Source organism: Solanum lycopersicum, chromosome 1 (assembly GCF_036512215.1).
Source record: "Solanum lycopersicum chromosome 1, SLM_r2.1".
Taxonomy (NCBI): Eukaryota; Viridiplantae; Streptophyta; class Magnoliopsida; order Solanales; family Solanaceae; genus Solanum; species Solanum lycopersicum.
Genome location: NC_090800.1, coordinates 75388453 through 75409543, shown reverse-complemented (window position 1 = coordinate 75409543; position 21091 = coordinate 75388453). Strand labels below are relative to the sequence as shown.

General features: G+C 33.9%; 2 protein-coding genes across 2 annotated transcripts; both read left to right on the top strand.

The window, feature by feature from the left end:
- The first annotated feature begins 2192 nt into the window (after positions 1–2192).
- LOC101257893 (uncharacterized) lies at positions 2193–4574 on the top strand. Its single transcript, XM_004229394.4, has one exon. The coding sequence runs from the start codon at positions 2565–2567 to the stop codon at positions 4278–4280; it is 1716 nt and encodes a 571-aa protein (XP_004229442.1). The 5' UTR covers positions 2193–2564; the 3' UTR covers positions 4281–4574.
- A 2968-nt stretch (positions 4575–7542) lies between these two features.
- LOC101257596 (uncharacterized) lies at positions 7543–19822 on the top strand. The gene is made up of 9 exons (XM_004229393.5): positions 7543–8162; positions 9270–9331; positions 12104–12158; positions 12392–12490; positions 12857–12943; positions 13100–13216; positions 14407–14499; positions 17853–17883; positions 19278–19822. The coding sequence occupies exons 1-9, from the start codon at positions 8067–8069 to the stop codon at positions 19460–19462; spliced, it is 825 nt and encodes a 274-aa protein (XP_004229441.1). The 5' UTR covers positions 7543–8066; the 3' UTR covers positions 19463–19822.
- Positions 19823–21091: the final 1269 nt, after the last annotated feature.

Genomic DNA, 21091 nt, shown 5'->3' with positions numbered 1-21091 from the left:
ATTAGACTTGATAGATTATATTTTTGTCAAACATTTAATAACTTATGAAATTTTATTTGAATATTAATATTTTTATCAAATATGCATTTCATTTCATGATGTTCGTATAAACTTCATTCTTTTAGTTTCTACAATCAATTCAATTGAAATATATTAATTTGAAAAAATATAGATCAATTACTTTTTCATAATATTAGTTAAAAGAAAATATGTTTATTAATTAATATATTTTCAAAAAAGAATATATATCTTAAAAATTTAATTTAATGTCATTTGTAAAGTTTCTTATTTGTTTTTTTTATAAATTTTAAATAATTAATTTTTATTTTTAAAATTTAATATAATTTTATGATTGTAATTGTGTATCCAAATAAAATATGTGTATTTATACTGTAACATCCAAAAATGACATGTGTAATTACATTGTGACAATCAAACATGTCAGTGTAATTATCAGGCTGATAATTATTATCCTAAAATTACACCAATTTCAATTATCAGGTGATTTTTCAAACAGAACGTAAACAAAACAAATGTTATGATATTAAGTAAAGTCTAAAGTTCTAGAAATTAACATAATCTAGACTTGAGTTCACTTACAAGTCCATGATGACAACTATGAAGCATAGTGAGAAAAGATTAATTAGTATTCTTTCAATAATCAATAAGGGCAGAAAATTCAAAACTCAACCATATTAATTTAACCCCTGATGTTTTTTCCAGGTCACAAACTTTGGGAGACGCAGTCGATACCGATGCCTCAATAAATTTTTTTTAAAAATGTGTCATACACCAAAATTTAATACTTAATATGGATTAGAGGGAGTAGAACAACACTTTTGATTCTCTAATTATTGGTAATTCAGGATTTTGGTTCTTTTGGCATACGACATTTTAAACATGTAAACTATGTTTTATGCCTAATTCATAATCCAAAAGCTAGCTCAAAGGGAGGAGAATTATCCAAGCCTTATAAGGAGTCCACTCATCTCATTAATCATCGATGTGGGAGATTTTTGTCATTCTTTAACACCCCATCTCACGCTCAGTGCTTAACATCTGGTGCGTGGACAATTTGATTTTGAGGGATGGACACTGCTCTATACCATGGTGAAATTAGGTCGTAGGCCTAAACTCTCACCCCAGAAGCTAGCTCAAAGGGAGGATGATTACCCAAGCCTCATAAAGAGTCCACTCATCTCATTAACCACCGATGTGGGGAACTTTCATTCTTTAACAAGTCCATATGCTTGTGAAGTTTAACAAATTTAATGAATTATTAATTGTATCTATTTAGTTAGCTAGTACTCATGTGTCATGTTAATTTATATAGATATTTCATGATTTAAGGATAATAATTCAGAAAATAGTCTGAATTTAAGATCAAAGCACATATTTGAATTAATTAAAAGCCAAATATGCTTAATAAAATATCAGAAGAACCAAAATCAAAATTCGATAGTATTGTGAGATCAAAAGTGTTATTTCCACCCCACCCCCAAAATAATACTTCATTAATAAAGACCAATTTGAATTGCCATTTGCTATGGCATCATCTTCTATAAGTGTTAATTGAAAGCTAAGTTTGGAGTAGTGATTGCAATTTGCAAACAGAATTATCATAATTTAGTATATTAAAAAAAAGAAGACAAAAGATTGATTGTGACATCACATTAAATGAAAGCTTCTCCTCGATCTTTTTCTAAATAATTTTCAAAAGATTTATTTAGTATCTCCATCCCATTTTATATCTCACATTTTAAATTTCAAGAGTCAAATAAGTTTATCTTTGACTGTGAGTTTTTCATAGATCGTTTAAACATTTTAAATTATCAATTACTATGACTCATAGTACCTTTTACATAGTTTATAAATATGTAAATTTCATTTCAAATAATTAAAGATTTCATGTGCGAATTTTCGATCAAACTTAATTTATTTGACTCTCAAAACATAAAATGTCTCATATAACCGAGAGAGTTTATCTTTTCTAAAAGTGAGTCTATTTTTTTTAGTTATGATTTATATCAGACTTTTATTCGAAATAATAAAGACGATCCAATGATAAATTTGTATAAGAAATTTGACGTATTAATTGATTTACCTTTTTATTTATCAATTTATTTGTGTGTAGTACGTTGAACGAAATAAATATAATAAAGATATCGTCACACTTGACCTATACTATGACATTTTTGCAAAATAGTACTCCAACGGCTCCTACTTGGCATTCTTTGCTCATCAACTTTGTATCATCTCTATGAACTTGGACAAATTTGAATGTGTATAAAGATCTTTCTATTTTATAAATGAGATAATAAAATTTTATTCTTTTAGTCTGATCAAGTGCATTTAACATTAAATAAGAAGTACAAATATGAAACATATATATATATTAGATAACATACAAAATCAACTTAAAACATTTTCTGATATTAATCAAAAAGATTTGTGGCAAAAAGTTAGTCTTTTTAAGCCAATAAAGTGAAAGTTTTTCAAGATTCTTGGTGGGTTGTGTTGTTCTGTTGGTTGAATTTTGGTAGATTGGTGTCAGCATTGGCAATATGTTTGAGAAATCTGCAAATTTTGGTTGGGTTATAAGGTCAAATAGCCCCAAGATTCGATGGTGGTTTAAGATATTGGCGATGATTCTTTTTTTTGGAATCTTGATTGTGTGGGAGATTGATAGTTCAGGTAAGTTTAGTCCAGATTTCAAATTTACCAATGTTATCGAGTATTACAGTTTTTGGTTAAATACTTACCAGAATCAAGTTCATGCCCCTGATTTCAGTCTTGAGATGGTGACAAATTTGTCGAATAAGGAACAAACTTCAAGTACAAGAGTTTTTAGGTGGATTTCAGCTGAATTAGAAGCAAACTATTCATCGAGTCTTGTTAAGAAGTTGTTGGCACCTGGTGGTGAGCTGTGTAGAGGATCAAGAGCTGTGGATGTAATAATCCCTGCTTTGGATGGTCGCGAGAACGTTGAGTTATCAACTGGGGATATTCATGAATTTGTATTCCATGCATTGTATGATTCTGGGAAACCTCGTTGTTCGGGTGGTGATTATTTTGAAACTGATATTGCTGGTGAAACATGGAAGTCCAGACCTCCTGTTAAAGATTTTGGCAATGGTACTTATCTGTTTTCGCTACAAGTCCACCCTGATTTTTCAGGGGATTACAATCTTACAATCATCTTACTATTTCGACATTATGAAGGGTTGAGGTTTTGGCCTGAAAGATTTGCATTTGACAAGGTTTTACGCGTGATCCCAATCAAATTCTCCAAGTCTCTTGTTGAATTACCTGAAATATCTCAATGTAACAAGTCAGATCTTGTTAGAGATGTGTGGTCTGGTCGATGGACTCGTCATGTCAAGAATGACAGCTGCCTAATTAGCAATGATGGACGTTATAGATGTCAAAAACCAAATTTTCCTTGCCAAAAACCATGGTGTGATGGTCCATTGGGGTCCTTAGAGAGCAATGGTTGGGTATATTCGACACATTGTTCATTCAAAATGTTCTCAAGTGAAGAAGCATGGAATTGTTTGAAAGATCGTTGGATTTTCTGGTGGGGTGATTCGAATCATTGTGATACGGTGAGAAACATTGTTAATTTCATTTTAGATGTGAATGATGTAAAGGAGGTTCACAGAAGAAGTGATTTGAACATCAGCAACCCGAAGAATCCATCACAAATAGTTCGATTTACTAGTATTTATAACGGGCATCCTAATGCAACACAGAATAATCAAGGGTTGAATTCGTTAACAGATGCAAACTACAGAGAACTTTTGACAGGGTACTTCTCGGGGCATGTTGTTCCAGACACTATAATCATGAATTCGGGCTTACATGATGGACTGCATTGGTCTAATATTAAGCAATTCATTGAAGCTGTTGACTATGCTGCATCGTTCTGGGCTGAGGTACTTGATGGGGTACGACAGAGAGGGTTGAGACCCCCCGGAGTCATATACAGGACCACAATAGCCACAGGTGGATTTGCTAGAACATTAGGATTCAATCCAAGTAAAATGGAGGCCTACAATGGGGTAGTGTTGGATAAGTTTAAGGCATATGGTTTGGTTGATCATGTTATTGATGACTTCGACATGACTTATCCGTGGCACTATGACAACAGATGCAATGACGGGATGCATTATGGTCGTTTTCCTGTCAAGCGGAAGTGGATGGATGGTCAGATTGGTCACCAATACTTTGTGGACGTTATGCTCGGTCATGTGCTGCTCAACGCGTTATGTGCAAGATAGAAGGTGGAATATGGTGATGCTAAGTGCTCACAACGGCTTTAGTTTGTTCTGAGATGCATCCAATTTCAAACAATTATTGATACAGCAAATTTGGTGATATTTTTTTGCATTTTATGTTGTTATGTTTTGTGAATTTTCTTCCCAAGTTGTAGGTCATATATTAGATCTAGTATAGGGCCAATATACATACATATGTGCCTATTGAAGTAAAGGACTTAAAATACGTTATTTTAATAAGTACGAATTGATTGATTGTACATTTTCTACTTAATGAAAATGCAAAGAGCTCTTTCAGATGGTATGGTTTGAATTAGATTCTTGTTAGTTCATTATATTCTCTACTTTTATGAATTATCAAAAAGTTGGTAGAATAAAACAAGGAATTGAAATGGAGAGGCTATTCCAAAAAATAGATTCAAACACAGTTTGCAGTATCTTGAATTCGTTTTGCTAATCTAATAGTGGAATCACATGTATATAAAAACGAACTACGTCAAGGAATCATAGTCTATTACAAGTATTTGTTCACTTTTCGGAGAAGAAATCTTCTTTGGAACTTTACAAGAATTGGAGAAGCTTTCTTTTTTCTGTTTTGAAATATAGGAGTTCTTTTATAATTCTAAAGAGATACAATTTTTCAGAAATAATTTGCATACTTGTGTCCCTTTTATTTACTAGACTAGATATATATATATATATATATATATATATATATATATATATATAGATAATGAGATTTTGTGAGACTATAATATTGGGAATAAATTTGTAACAAAAATAACATTTGCGATAATAAAGACAATAAATGCGGAACACAACAATACGGTTAATCAACGAGAATAAAAGAGAAATAATGACACCAAGATTTTACGTGGAAACCCTCCTAAATAAGGGGAAAACCACGACCCGAGAGGAGCAACGAATATCACTATAGTAAGGATTTTACACTTGTATGTGTGAGTAAAACTCCAAAGACCACTACGCATTCAAAAGAAATAACACTCTTTTGATTTTTCCACCTCACTACAATATCGCTCACACCCTCTATTTTTCCTCACAAATTATTTTCCTCTGTGATGCCCCACTCTTCTTTTCTCTCCTTTGTAATTCTTTTTTGTGCCATTAGAATGAAGAATTGTCCTCCCTTTTATAGAGAACAAATACACTACCCTCCAAATGTGCTACAGAAGAAAAATAATTTTTTCTTCTTCATAACTTACCTACTCTGCCAAATTTTAAAATTGGCAAAAAATAATTTTTTCTTCTTCATAGCTTACCAATTCTACCAAACTTTGAAATTGGCACAAAGTTATTCAAAGTTTGGTACATGGGGATGGACCACCCACATATAAATGTTTAATTCGAGTTGAGTACCTACAAGGTCTATTTAATTTTAATTAGAATTCTTGAAGGTTTAAACTCAACCTTAAAATATACTAGTTCATACTTATATAAGGATCCCTTAAAAAAGACGTTTTGAATATTCTGCAAATTCATGGAATATTCATAAAAAAGGCAAATTCTAATTTGAGAAATACGTCATTAACCGCTTTGAATCATGGAGAAATATTATGAGAAGAAAAATCTAAATGAACAGAATTGTACATGTACAATTTATCAATAGATATTCATATTTATTCATATATTTAATTTATAATTACAATTTATTTTATAACTATTTAAACTACAATCCAAACAATATATAAATTTAAATTGATCCATATGAATAGAGACCTGATCTAATTCTTTCATCCCCATTTTTTAAAAATCTTTACCTTATTCTCATCTACATGTGAGTTGAATTTTCAATTTAGTTCAAACTTTTTGGTCCCAAAAATCATTTTTATGGACAAGATAAATCATGTGCTGTCTAATATATATTTGTCAAAATCACAAACATGTTTCCCCACATATATGACTTGTGAGTGTGTTTTGTGGGTTCTACTTGCAAAAATTTCAAGAATTGATGTTTCTTATTTACAAATTTTGAAATTCAAATAACTTAAGATTTTTGTATGAATTTTTTAATTTAAATTTAGTATCATAATTTTTTTGTAAATTTAATTTAATTTTGGTATCAAAATTTGAATAACAAAAATATAATGTCACATCCTAGTGGTCTAAGGGATATACTCAATACTCCCAACTCAACAATAACAAAAATATACCCTAGTCAGATAGATAGGGTCTAGAGAAAATAAAATGCAAGTAAAATTTTATATAGGTGAGATAGAGTCGAAGAGAGGTTCCCAATAGACCCTTAGCTCAAAGACAAAATAATTTAGAAAAAATACGTAATGAAAATATAAGAGATTATAAAATAACAAAAATAATAATTGATAGCAAAATAGTACTACAACAATAATTCTATAATCGAACTAGACAAAATAATACATGGTAAAATAAATGGAAAAACAAAAAAGTACAAGAATAGTACTACACCTATTCGTAAGGGATACAAGCCAATACACTCCTACTTACTAATAGAAATTACCTATTAACCTTCTATCATAATTTGTGTCATCTAAACCTATATAACTATGGTCATGCCCCTGGTGAGCTGTAGCAATATGTCATGTCCAGTTTAATTATCTTTGTCCTATATTTCTTCAGTCTACCTCTGCAACTTATGAATTAATTATCTCCACCTTATACTTCTTTGATGTTACCTCTACATCTTTTAAATCCATCCATAGTCAACCTCCATACCTTTGCACTAGGGCATCTGTGTAGTTCTCATCATATGTCTGAATTATGTCAATCTCACTTTTCGCATCTTATATTTCATTGAAGTCACTCCTACCTTATCTCGAATGTTATCACTTTAATTTATTCCTATCTCTCATAATATACCTATTTATCCATCATAATATTCTCATCTCCGTGACTTCCACATTTTGAATGTAAGAGTTCTCGAATGAATCAACATTCTGTTCTATACAACATAGTCACTCTTTATAACTTGTCTTTAAATTTAGGTGACACCTCCTAATCACAAAAAAGTCCAAATGTGAACCTCCGCATCATCCATCAATCATCAATACTCCCAATTCAATACTTGGGAAGTCCATTGTCATATTATTATTTTAAAATCTTTTTTAAATTAATAATCTCAAAGTTATTATTTTATTCAATCATACTAAAAAAAAATGAAATCGAATTATGAAAAATTACAATAAATAAATTAATAATTTTTAAATATATTACAATAAAAATGTCATATCACAAGTTAAATATCTAATAATCCCCCATTAATCGAAATGTCTTTCTTTAGTTCCATAAATTTTATTGTAGAATTATATTTAATTTCACCATAATATAATATATTTTTTTGTTTTCCCATAAAATTGATGGAACTAATAAGTACAACACATAAGAATTAATTAATCAAATTGTTTTTTTGTTTGTGTTTTAGAGAAGTGTAAATATTATAGGAAAGAAGCAAGACTTTGGAGTTTTCACTACGTTACGCGAATTAGCATCTTCCTAGACGCAAAACGCAAAAAATAGCAGAAGGAAAGTAGCAAAGCAAAGCTTTTTTAAGCTTATAGATCCACCCCAAGATCAAAAACTATCGCAAAATTGATCTTTTTGTTCTTGGGAGATGAGGCATTGTAGAAATTTTCTTGGGGTTTTATCCTTATAGATTTAGGGGTGTTTAATTTTTATCTTCAATTGAGAAATCTGGCTAATTTAGGAGGATTAAGGCCGCGCTTGTCATTGAAACAAGCAACTCCTGACGACCAAGACGAAGAGGAGTGTAGGCCTTGGCGTAAGAGGTTATCAATGGCTTTTCATTGGTCTTCTCTTTTCAAATTCACTTTTCTTCTTCTCCTTCTCGCTGCAATTGCCACCGCTTGTTTCACTCTCCCGGTTGAAAAGGTTTCTTTTTTCCCATATGGGGTTTCTTAATTTGTTATGTTTTCATCATTTTTGGTGATTTATTTGATCTGGGTTTTTTTCATAGCGAAGTTTTTTCTTGGTTGTTCGTTATTCTTGGCTCACCTGGGTTATCCTTAATTTTTAATTATTGAAATTTGACCTACCCTTTTGGTTGGGAAACGGTTTCGTGATTTGGGATTTTGGTAAAAATTATAGGTATGGGTTATTCGTGAGTTTTTGCCTATTTAGGGCTGTGAACGTATTTGCATTTGGCATTTGGCATTTGTTCATTTGCCAATTTGGGTTTTCGCCGTCTGTGAATTGTTATTCGTTTGCTAGGAGTCTTTTTAGTTTGGCCAGAGATTTGTATGTCAGCTTTAGGGATTAGTGTGAGATTAGAGAATGACCTAATTTGTCTTTAAAAGTAGTTCGAATGAAACTAGCTCAAATAGAGCAGAATAGACATAGAACATTTATAAGCCAACCCCAACTAGTTTGGATTTGAGGTATAGTTATTGTTTATATTTTATTAAGATGATTGTCCTTTTCTGGATGTGATTTATTTGGTTGCACGGATCATTTCAGGTAGAGGTTTCAGTGTTGGGTTTATGTCTACATTGTTATCTGTGACTTGGGATAGTGCTTGGTTCCGAGCAAATCATACTAGCATCTTCCATAAATATGATTTACACGAGCTGTGAGCAAAGAGTGAGCTTATTCCAGAACCTGGAAATTTAATGTGTAATTTGAACTTTCCGTTGGAGTAATTGCTTCTCTTTTTATTGTTGTTGTTGTATTTCATGTCTATTATGGACCTCTTGACAATTTGTGCCAAATGCAGTTGACTATATTATCTAGTGATATACGTTCAGAAAGTCATAATGTGTGATACACATGATGTAACTTACTTCTGGATTCATTTATGATATTACTAGATTGGATTCTTGAATCCCAACTTTGGAACAATTTTAAATGGATAATGAATCAAGTGCACCTCACTTTTTGGTTGTAGTTCTGTGAAATTCTGTCAATAAATACGGAGCCTTGTTAGTTCAAGTTATTCATCTCTCTCTATTGTGCTCTAAAATACTTTTTTTTCTCATGCAGATACTGAAAGATTTCTTGCAATGGATTGAGCAAGATCTTGGTCCTTGGGGTCCCCTTGTACTGTAAGTATGCTTTTATATATGAATATTATTTGCACATTTTAAATCCTTTCTAAATTTGATTTAGTTGAGTGATTTGAGTTACTTGACAAGGTGGGAATGGATATACATGCAAATTTGAATTATTCTAGCTAATTTGTATGGGTATTACAAACAACAACACCCAGTGGAATCCCACATGAGGGTATGGGGAGGGTAAAGTATACGAAGACTATACCTTACCTCGCGGTGTTAAGGAGACTGTTTTCGGAGGACCCTTGGCTCGAGTATAATATATCAGAATAATGAAAAAAAATACGACAGTCGGGAAATGAAGCAACTAATAAGGAAACAGTAGCAACCACAAAATAATGCGATACCTAAATACAATAAAAAACAAGTGATGGTGAAATCAAAAGCAAAACACTGCAAGAATACGATTAAACCCCTTAAAAATCAAGATAACACTCCATACCTACTAACCTTCTCCACACGCTCTTATCTAATGTCACGTCGTCGGTTATTTGGAGTTGTGCCATGTCCTGTCTAATCACCTCTCTCTGATATTTTGTCGGCCTACCTCCACCTCTCCTCGTTCCCGCTATATCCAACCTCTAGCACCTCCTCACCAGGCTACACATCTTCTCTTCATATGTCCAAACCATCTTAGTCTTGCTTCCCTCATTTTGTCCACTACGGAGGTCAATCCCACCTTGTCACGATCATCTTTATTCCTAATCCTATCACTCCTAGTGTTCCCACACATCCATCTCAACATTTTCATTTTTCGACTTGCATCTCTACACATAGGATTTCTTGACTGGCCAACACTCAACCCCATACAAAAATGCCCGTTCTAACCACTACTTTGTAGAACTTACCTTTAAGTTTGGGTGGTCCCTTCTTATTACACAAGAACTAGGAGGCAAGCCTCCACTTCATCCACGCCAATACGATGAGTGACATCATTGTTGATGTCCCCGCTTCCTTGGATTTAAGTCCCAAGATACTTGAAACTATATCTCTTAAGGATAGCCTGAGTATGAAGCCTCACTTCCACGCTAACCTCATGCACTGTATCACTGCATTGACACTCCAAATTTTTCGTTTTGCTCCTGCAACTTGAACCCTTTGGACTCGATCGTTTGTCTCCACATCTCCAACTTAGCATTTACTCCATTGCATGTCTCATCGATCAGTACCATATCATCCACAAATAGCAGATACTATGACACCTCATCATGAATACACCGCTTCAATTCATCAATCACCAAGGCAAATCGGAACGAGCTAAGAACTGATCCTTGGTGCAAAACCCCATCTCAACTTGGAAGTGCTCAAAGTCTCCTTCCACCATCCTAACTCGAGTCTTGGCTCCATCATACATGTCCTTTATCGCCCTAGTGTAAGTTACTGGTACGCCTTTAGCCTCTGGGCATCTTAGAGGACTTCCTTCGAGTCTTTGTCATAAACCTTTTCAAGGTCAATGAACGCCATATGCAAATCCTTTCCTTCCCTGTATTTCTTCATCAGTATTGTCACCAAATGAATGGCTTCTGTAGTCAATTGCCTCGGCATGAAATTCGTTCTGAGAAATGGACACACCACCCTTCCTCACCCTCATTTCCATCACCCTATCCCAAATTTTCATAGTGTGACTTAATTACTTGATGCCCTTGTGATTGTTACTGTTTTGGATATCATCCTTGTTCTTGTACAATGGGGCCATTGTACTCCGCTTCCATTCTTGGGGCATTTTTGCACTGCTCCATGTCTGTCATGTCTGTGCTCTTTCCAAATTCCACAGGAATCTTGTCAGGTCTGGTCGCTCTTCCCCTGCTCATCCTATCTAGTCTCTGGTGTATCCTGGATCCAGTATCACATACTTGGTCTGTGTTCGTGTTCCATTTTTTTGGTTTGGGTTTTGTGGGGGGGGGAGCTAAATTTTTAGGGTCAATGCCAATTTGTTTCCTTATTAACCTGAAGACTCGTCTTGTTTAGACATTATAGAAGTTCATTTTTGCTCTTTCAATGCTCATCCCTTTATGTTGCTGTTCTTTCATCTATTTGGCTCTTTAGTTAAAAGGTGACTGTTGTTCATGTTTATGCTGCTTGAGCTAATCACTTCTCCTTTTCTCTGTACACACTGTGAAATGTGAATGCTTGGAGTAAAAATGTGGGAATGTCCCTGCCAGCATGTTTGTGGGCTTTTTTGAAAAGAAAAAAACAAAGGAATTACTATAGATGGTAATCCAGAGATAAGCCTTGTAAAATTTGGATGTGTGTCATTTCTTGTTCTAATTAGAAGCATGATTACTGTTATTATCTTCACCTGAAAGGTGAGAGAACTCATCAATTCAATTCTAGTTCTTTCTGTTATCCCTGGTATTTTTAGGTGTTCCTACTTTTATCGGTGATTGCTGAATATATTTCTAAGCATTGCTTTTATGTAGAATATCCTTAAATTGTATTATACAAGGTTTCTGCTCCAATCTGCTTTGAATTTATTTTTCTTGAGCTGGTGGTCTATTGGAAACAACCTCTCTACCTCCCAAGGTTGGGTAAGGTTTGCGTAAACTCTATCCTCCCAAACCTCACTTTTGGGAATACACAGGGTTTGTTGTTGTTGTATTATACAAGGGCTTTCGGTTTTCCCTTAATTTAACCATAAATTAAAATTCTACAAGGGGTTTCCTCAAATTGGTGAAATAAAATTCCTTACTTTAAGATGGTGCAATCAACACTGGAGATTTATGCTGATGTGCTTTTGGTCATGTTGTTTTCTATGTCTTGCAGGGCTGTTGCATACATTCCTCTTACAGTATTGGCAGTTCCTGCATCAATTCTTACGGTAAAACTTATGGCGTTTGTTGTTTAAGTCATGTCTCCCGCTTAAGTCCTAACCACCATTTTTTTTAATACAACTGTTCAAAATTCTTTTATAGCACATATTTAGCAGTCTGTCTCTGCTGCTCATGGAGCATGGACTTAGTTATCAATGATATTTGTTTAAATACATAAAGTAATAATTTGATGAATCTAGATGTTATGATTAAATTGAACTCTGCATGGTCCTGTTTTCAGCTAGGTGGTGGTTATCTATTTGGCCTCCCTGTGGGGTTTGTTGCTGATTCTATTGGTGCTACCATTGGTGCTGCGGCAGCATTTCTTCTTGGTAGAACAGTAAGTTTTCTTGCATTCTAGAGAGGGATACTTTGTTGAGAAGTTAAAAAATGTAATTCACTTGAAGTATTTATTAGAAGTTAGAACAACATGATTTCTTCCATAGTCCACTTCCCTGAGCTCTAATTGGGATGCTAGTCATATTACAAAAATTGGATTACCTGAGGTACAGGTCTGTAGATTTGTCATTTTGGATAACTTTTTATTCAGGATATGGTCAAATTGTGTATGGATAGGGCATACTTTTTGTTACTTTTTCCTTCATTTTCCTTTCTGTTTATATATTCTTGTGTCAGACCCCTAAGACGTTTGTTTATGAACTGATTATTTTCATTAATTATTGTTCTTTCACTGACATTTTGACAGATTGGGAGGTCATTTGTCATTTCCAAGTTGAAAGACTATCCACAGTTCCGTGCAGTTGCAATTGCAATTCGGAGATCTGGCTTTAAGGTTCATATGTCTTTCTTGAAAGGCTTGATAGGCCCTCTCATAATCATGTCATCTTCAAATTGTCGTTTTCGGCTTAGAAGTGTGTCAGTAATATGGATGTTGATTTCCAAAAAGAGCAGAAGTAACCCTGCACATTGATTTTCTCTGATTTGACAGATCGTTTTGCTGCTCCGACTCGTTCCTCTGCTTCCGTTTAATATGCTGAACTACCTGTTATCAGTGACACCAGTTTCAATTTGGGAATACATGCTCGCTTCATGGTTGGGAATGATGGTAAGTCTCACTCTTTCTATCTATCTGTCGTCAAAATTCTGGGTCAAATTACTCTCATGGTTTGCCATGTGACATCGATATGGTCCTGGTGCCCCCCCCCCCCCCCCCCCTTTTTTTTTTTCCCTTTTCCCAGTTGTCTCCAGGTCAAAATCACTCTTTTGACTTCCCATGTGACATAAATATGGCCCTAGACTGTGGTTGAGGTGTTTTTAGAATGAGATTTAAAGAATTGTTTTCATATCCTTGTAAAAGTAAATGCTATTTCTTACTTCACTGTAGTAGGCAGAGAATTTTCTGAGCTCATCTATTTATCTGTCTCTCTTCTACCTCCATTCCAAGTTTCCTCTGGTCAAATCACTCTCATGGCTTGCCATGTGACATAGATGTGGTCATTGTGTTTGGTCAAGGTGTTTTTATGATGGAATCTGAAGAAATATTTTGATATCCTTGTAAAAGAAGATGTCACTCTAGCTTCACCGTAGTAGTCAAAGAATAACCTGAGCCCTGTTTATTGGAGTTGCAGATGTGTGGTTTAACGAATGCAATGTCAAAAATGTTACTGGAATGTAGTTAGCAACCTCGTCCCATTCCCCTACTCATAAATTTGATAAAGTTGTTTAAAAGCATCTGTGTAGCTCCAATTTAGAGAAACCAAGCAATACAGATACCATAAACCTAATTGGGAGACCTGTAACGACGCATGTAGAATGGGATATTAGCAAATTTGACTATGATATAAAGGGTTTTTCGGTAAGCATATGCACATGTGCCAGCTTTGATCTGGGAGACTCTGTCAAACCCCTTTATAAATATGCAGGGACAAAGTAAAATTCTTGATCCTTCCTCTTGGAAGAGAGATTTCTATTGTTTATGTGGTTGACTTGCTGCTGGTGCTATGTGAAATGACCCTGACCAAGAAGCCATTGTGGTATATTAGGATCATCTGCGTGCCTTGGTCTTTTCAATAATCCTTGGAATTCCACCCAGACATCTTTTGCCGTCCATGTTTCTTTGCTTATTGATTGATGTGTTAGAAAAATGATCTTTTAGTTATGATTTCTATATTTTTATCATGTTAATATTTATTATTGATGATTTCACTACCCTCCATAGATCCCACTTGCAGGATTTCACTGGGTTTGTTCTTGTTGTTGTTGTTATCGATGAATCTATTTCTTTCTCTGTTGCAGCCAATAACTTTTGCCCTTGTGTATGTCGGCACAACTTTGAAAGATCTCTCTGATGTTACTCATGGATGGGGTGAATTTTCAAAAACTCGCTGGGTAAGAGCTAAGTGAATGCCTGTGCTATATACATTTGACAATTCTTATGCTAATCTGATAGTAATTTAAGTCATGTTTGCACATCGGCAAATTGTCTTTTGTACCTCAAACTGAATAGTAGTATTGTTCAGGCATGTAGGACAAATAACTAGTTAATATGACGAATTTTGTTTTTTCTTTTGCTTCCACCCCTGAAGGAGCTTTGGAGGGCAAGGAACCCCCCAAGGGGGTGCTATCAATCTAAAAGTTGGAGTGACAATCTTGGAACCAAGGTTCAAATCCTAGTAGAGGTGAACTAGGTGAATTATTCCTATCCATGGATTTATCTAAGTCTAGGTGCATAGAGAGACTTAATATCTGTGTTAGTGGGGAGTTAACAAGGCATCTCTTAAGTTGGTGGTGGCGCACAAGCTGGGAAGAAATTTTGAGGGCAAGGAAGAGAAAATGGCTAGGTCACATATGTAAACAAATCCCAACCTGCCATTGACTCATTTATGAAGACTTTCAATGAATTTCACTGCATGGATGTGATATGTTTTGCCTAACTAACTAATAACTGATGAGATAACACTCTCAACATACTATATCTTGCTGGAAGAGTGAAAATTGTGTACCACATGACTGATTTCAGGATGTCAAACAGAGACATAATATTTTAATATTATACGGTTAGTGATGAACTAACAAATGCTTGGTAATAAACTGAAAATTAGAAGAGGGTAGTTAAATAAGAAACTCGTTACTGTTCCACTAATTGAGTGATCTATGTACTTGGTAACATTAGATAATGTAAAGTCAACGATGCATTCAGGCAATTCATTCTAAATTGAACGTTTTGTACAATCATTGAGATGAGAGTTATTAAAAGAGACAAGCTGCATTAGATAAGTGAAATACTGAAAGTTCATTGTTGTGGTGAACTATGAATTTACAGTACTTCATTAGGAACAAATAAGTATTCTATTATGGTACTGACCCTAGGGCTTAGCTCAAATGGCAAAGATTGGGGAACTTGTGACTTAGGCACAGGTTCGAGCCCTGCACCATATGAAGCTATGCTAATATGTAAGCGGAGAAGAGTAGAGGCCGTACCCATCATCCATGAGTTTCCAAGGTTGCATTGGTCCTAAGGTTGGCGTTAGACAGATTTCTCAGTCATAAAAAATAAGTATTCTATTACAGTACTTTGATGATTATCATAGAGATATAAATGTTAAGGTGGATACACTTATAGTCCCTCTGTTCACTTTTACTTGTCCACGATGACTTTTGCTGCACATCCTTAAGAAATAATAAATAAATTGCATATTTACCATAATACCCATTTTTATGTTGTATAGTTTCAATTGATTTGGAAAAATAATTTGGGGAATGAGTAGTTTGATGTCAAGGGTAAAATAGGAAAAATAAAATTGTCTTTTTCTTGATTTGCTAAAGTGGACATGTAAAAGGGAAAATTTTATTTTTAGTATAATGGATTAGTAAAAGTGAACTAAGTACAAGATTAGACAAAATTAGAAATTAATCACATTTAGTTGAGTGCAAGTAGCACACACAGAGAATAGAACGAAAGAATGTCACTTGAGATTATATGACTGTCCTAGTAGATCTTCGAATGCACTGTATATTTAGGCATGACACTGATGATTGTTGTGCTAAAATGGGATGAAATAGACAAAATCATATGAAATAAAGTTGTCTTCTCCAGGATTACATGCAATTTTAACTTAGAACAGAACAAATGAAAGTAAAGGTAGTGCTTACTAGAAGACTCTTTGAGGTTGTTTGGTTCAAAACAAGATTATTCTAGGATTAACAATGGGATATAACCATGACAGATAATCCCACCTTCCATGTGGGTAGATAATACTATGATTTTGGTGAGAGTTTTATCCTGGTTTTCTCTAATACCTACAACCAAACACTGATAAATTTACTCCCAAATTTTATACTGGGATAACCCTGTAATCCTGCAGTCAAACAACCCCTTAGTATATTAAAGATGTAATCACTAGAGTATATTAGAAATTTAATCCTTAAGTATGGAATATTGAAATACATAATGAACCCAAATAGAGCATTTATGATATTGAGGATTCTGAAAGCCACCATCGGCTTGAGGTAGAGTCGTAACAGTAGTTGTTGAAATGTTGCACCAAAAAAATAATCAAGTCATGACAGTTACAGAGAAAGGCTAATTGTCGTACTTATACACGGGAGCTATTCTTTGTAGCCTCAGTTTTGACACCTGGTCAAATTGGCAAAACTTGCATGGATTGGGTTAGTATAGACTGTGGAACTGTCCTCTACTGAAATGACTTAGCTGGGTTTTGTTGCCATTTTTAGGTTTTATTTTACAAAAGACAATCTGTTCTGAGCTTCAAGTGAGCTCGAAGTGTTCATTTTCTACATTCGTAGTGTTTATTTAAATGATATATTTTGCCTTTATTTTTGGATTCTTTATTTCATTCATTGTTCAGTATCTCTAAAATTGAATTTGTCCTAATAGTTTCTTGCATATGTATGTCGCACTACACTCGTCGCAGTATTCACTATTTTAAATTCATATGAATGTAATCTGTATGTGGTATAATATATGTTCAGCTTAACATAATGATGTTGAAGATGATGGGGAGCTGATGATTGGAACAGGTCCAATGTTTACTGTAGAGTCTGATTAGACAACTTATATCCACTAGGCTGCTACTTAGGACTTCACAATTCTCTCCCCATATAGGAGTATGTACTTAACAATTTTAATCATCAATACAATCCTTGATTTTTCTAATCCTAGTCGACTTTAGCTAGTACAATAAGTAGCAGCCTAGTCAATATAAGTTGTCTAATCCTAGTTTGGCTCAAACTCTACAGTAAACTTGTCAGTCAGCTTCGTTGGACCTGTTCCTTGACATTTCCAATCATCAGCTCCCCTTCATCTTCAACAAATGTTACGTCACTAATTGAACTCTAACCTACAGTTACTAATTTTTTAGTGGGTAATGTTTTATTTTTTCTAAATATATAAATAGGTCACAAAATGGCTATATTTACTTGATCACCAAAAAAAATAGAAAGATCACAAATTCCAAAACCAAGTGCTTTGTTGGCAACTGTTGATGAAAAATTCATAAGTTGGTAATCATTTCTACTTGTGCAAATTTAGCCCAACCCACTAATTTGACAGCCCTAGTAATCATTCTTGCACTACTTTGCTATGGACTTCTTATCGAATAAAATGAATCTGATTGTATTAACTCTATTTTCACCATGCAGATCAAATCAATCCTTCTCATTGTTTGTTCTATTTTAATTTTTTGACAATCCTTTTTTCTTTCTTTTTTCTGTGTTGTCAGGCTATGATAATATTGGGGTTTTTGGTGTCTGGTGAGTCTCTAATACTAATACATTGCATTAACTTTTTTATTGATCCGAAAAGATTTCTACATGTGAAATTGCTGCAAGTATTTAATATTTTCTCAAGATGTCCATATGTTGCTAGAAAGTGAAAATCACCAGTCAATTTTTTTCTAAGAGACTCTTTAATTTGAATGCTGGCATTATGACATAACTTGTATTTTGTCTCGAACAGAATTAATTGGGGAAATGCGTAATACCTTGACTTATAGCTCTCTTAGCATACCTTGACTTATAGCTCTCTAAGCATACCCCTGCTGGCATTTTGATAACCAAATTTTGTCAAACTTAGACTTACACTCAAGTATTTGCTATACATAACTATATATATAAAAAAATTACTATACATAACTATATATCCAAAAAAAAAAGTACTATAGATAACTAAAAACAATTCACAATATAGTGAATGGAGTTCAATATTCATGAAAACCGGATTGAAAATAATCCATGTTGCGGAACCAAGATAAGCTATCTCTCTAAATACTAATAATAAGAAAGGGATATGGGCCTCCAACCCTTGTAAATAGAAGCTTTCTTCAGTCTCTATTTGCAAAGATGTATATCTTCTCTTCTTTTTTCTTTTTTCTTTTTTGGTGCTACATGGCTGCTTTAAATGCCATGATTGACTTCTTGAGCTCATTTCATAATTTGTAATGTAGCCTCCTCTTATACCTATTTTTCAGCATTCTCTTATTGCTGAAATTATTATACTTACCTTTAACAATCAGGAAAAGGGAGATGAGAAGAACTTAGAAGTTGCAAAATAAATAAATAAAAAGCTTTCAGTGTAGCCATGTGTTCTTTTATAACAGCAACATACCCGGTGTATTTCCACAAGTGGGGTCTGGGGAGGGCCATAGATTCTTTGATAAGACTTCAAGAAGTAGAAGAGAAAATAAAGTGCTATATGTAACTACCTTACCAGCTTTTCTAAAAGTATTCATCCGTCTCATGAACTGCAAATCTTTTCACACCAAACATCATTTGCTCCCTCCAGCTTTTCCATTGTGAACGTCTCATGAAACATTAATATGTAGTTATATACTTTAGTATTACCTGTGTATAACATTATATTATTTGAGAAAGATGTTGTTAGTATAGAGCGCTCTCTAGTCTAGCAATTCTAAAAGTATTCATCCTTCTCATGAATGGAATACTTTCTCACCAAGCATTCTTTGTGCTCCCCCCCAACCTGTTTCATTGTGAAAGCCTCTTGGAGTATTGACATTTATTCAAGTATTACATGTGTAAATTATCTGCAAATGATGTTTGGATTAAGCTATATTGTATCTTTGATGAAATGTTAACACATTTGAACGTAGGATTTCAAATAACCACCACCTTGGTTGTCTGTATTGCAGTGTTTTTGATTATATGTGTGACAAGAGTAGCAAAGGCCGCTTTAGAAAAAGCACTGGCTGAAAATGAAGATATTGATGACATTTTGTCCATACCAGAGCTACCTACTGTGGCTGATTCAGCTGCACGTCTCGACCAGCCCCTTATAATAAAGATAGATTCTGCTCAAGACAATCATGAAAAATAGGACTGGTATTATCTTTGTATATTTCATACTTGCGTTATGGCTATAGGTATCATTTCTTATTGATGATTTTGTCATCCCTTTGGTGAAGAAGCGTTTTCATAGTCTTCATTTGTACAGGCAGATCATACAAATGGACGTAGTTTGGACAGAAATTGAATTATTTAGTTTCTTTTTGGGGCTACTTCTAATCTACGAGTCCTGGATTACCATTACCACCAGTGTAATAAACCCCAGGAAATAATTTTCTTCCTTTTACGCGTTCCCTTGGTCTACTGCTCAAACCCATAAGAACCCTTTATCATGTTCTTGGATTGGACTTGATAATTGCTCCTTGTATTCTCAAGAGAAACTTTAAACTCAGTTGTGCATCTGTTTGTGAGAGTCATTTATTGGAACTGAAACTTATGCAAATGTTTTACCAAGTTACTTTTCGATCCATAGAGTGAGCAACTGACTATGGTTGGCCTTGAATTGGCGCGTTTCATTCTGGATGGATGGTCATTCAACTTTTTACTTTATTTCACGAAAGTCTAAACTATTTTTTGTAATGAGAAAGGATCACTCACTCAACTTTGCCTAATTATCACACATCTCCTTACTTGGGAACACTTAACATATGAATTTCAAAAAAGCAAATTTCATGTTCTTGCATTAGGAATGTTGCAAATTTTATCTATCGAAACCATGTGGAAACACAAGAAGATACTTTTAACTGCCAGCACTACAATATTTTTCCTCTTTGTATATCAACAAACATCATAACAAGGGCACTAAAGTTATTGGTGTGGCCTAATATTTGTTACACACTTTCCACCAAATGGCTGGTGGGTCAGGACCACAGTCAAGTCAAGTTCCAATATCTTAAAAAAGAATTGGCAATTCTGAATTCTTTGCCTGCCGCTGAAGTTTCTCCAGAAAGAGGCTAAAGGTGCTCTTGTTAGAAATTATAATTATTAAAGTTTTTTTTATTTTAAAAAAAGAAGATTAAAAAAGCACAGGCATAATCATAACAGATAAAGCAAAACTATTTGAAGCCTAATCCATAATTCACTAGTAAACAATTCTTTCTTTTCTGACCCCAAGAAAGTTGCTTTTATCTTGTTATAGTCCAAATTATGTGGTACCTTAGAAATGAAGATTGGACATTGTTATCAAGAAAATGGACATTTTTTTTAAAATCCTCTTTAAGCATCATAATATTTTTGGCCTAGACTATATCATACTGCTTAAATGTTGTTTAATTTTTTTTTAAAAGTTTTAGGAGGCACTTCTTAATCACTGAAAAATACAGGTGTCTTTATGAAATATTATATTTTATATAAATTATGTCACTCCTTAATAGAAAAAATATATATGTCATAGTCTAACAGCTAATACACTTAATTATAACTAGTAGTAAATTTACAACCACCTACTCTATTAGCCTAAGAGATTTGCTAGTCTTTTCCCAACTTCTAGTATAATTATAATTATAATATAATTTTTATATTAGCACAACATTAAATGGTAAACATTTTACACTATTAGTTTTACCATATTCCCTGTAAAATATAGATGTCTTCAATAAATATCATATATATATATCATGTCATAGTCTCACAGCTAATAAACTTAATTTCTCACACTCCC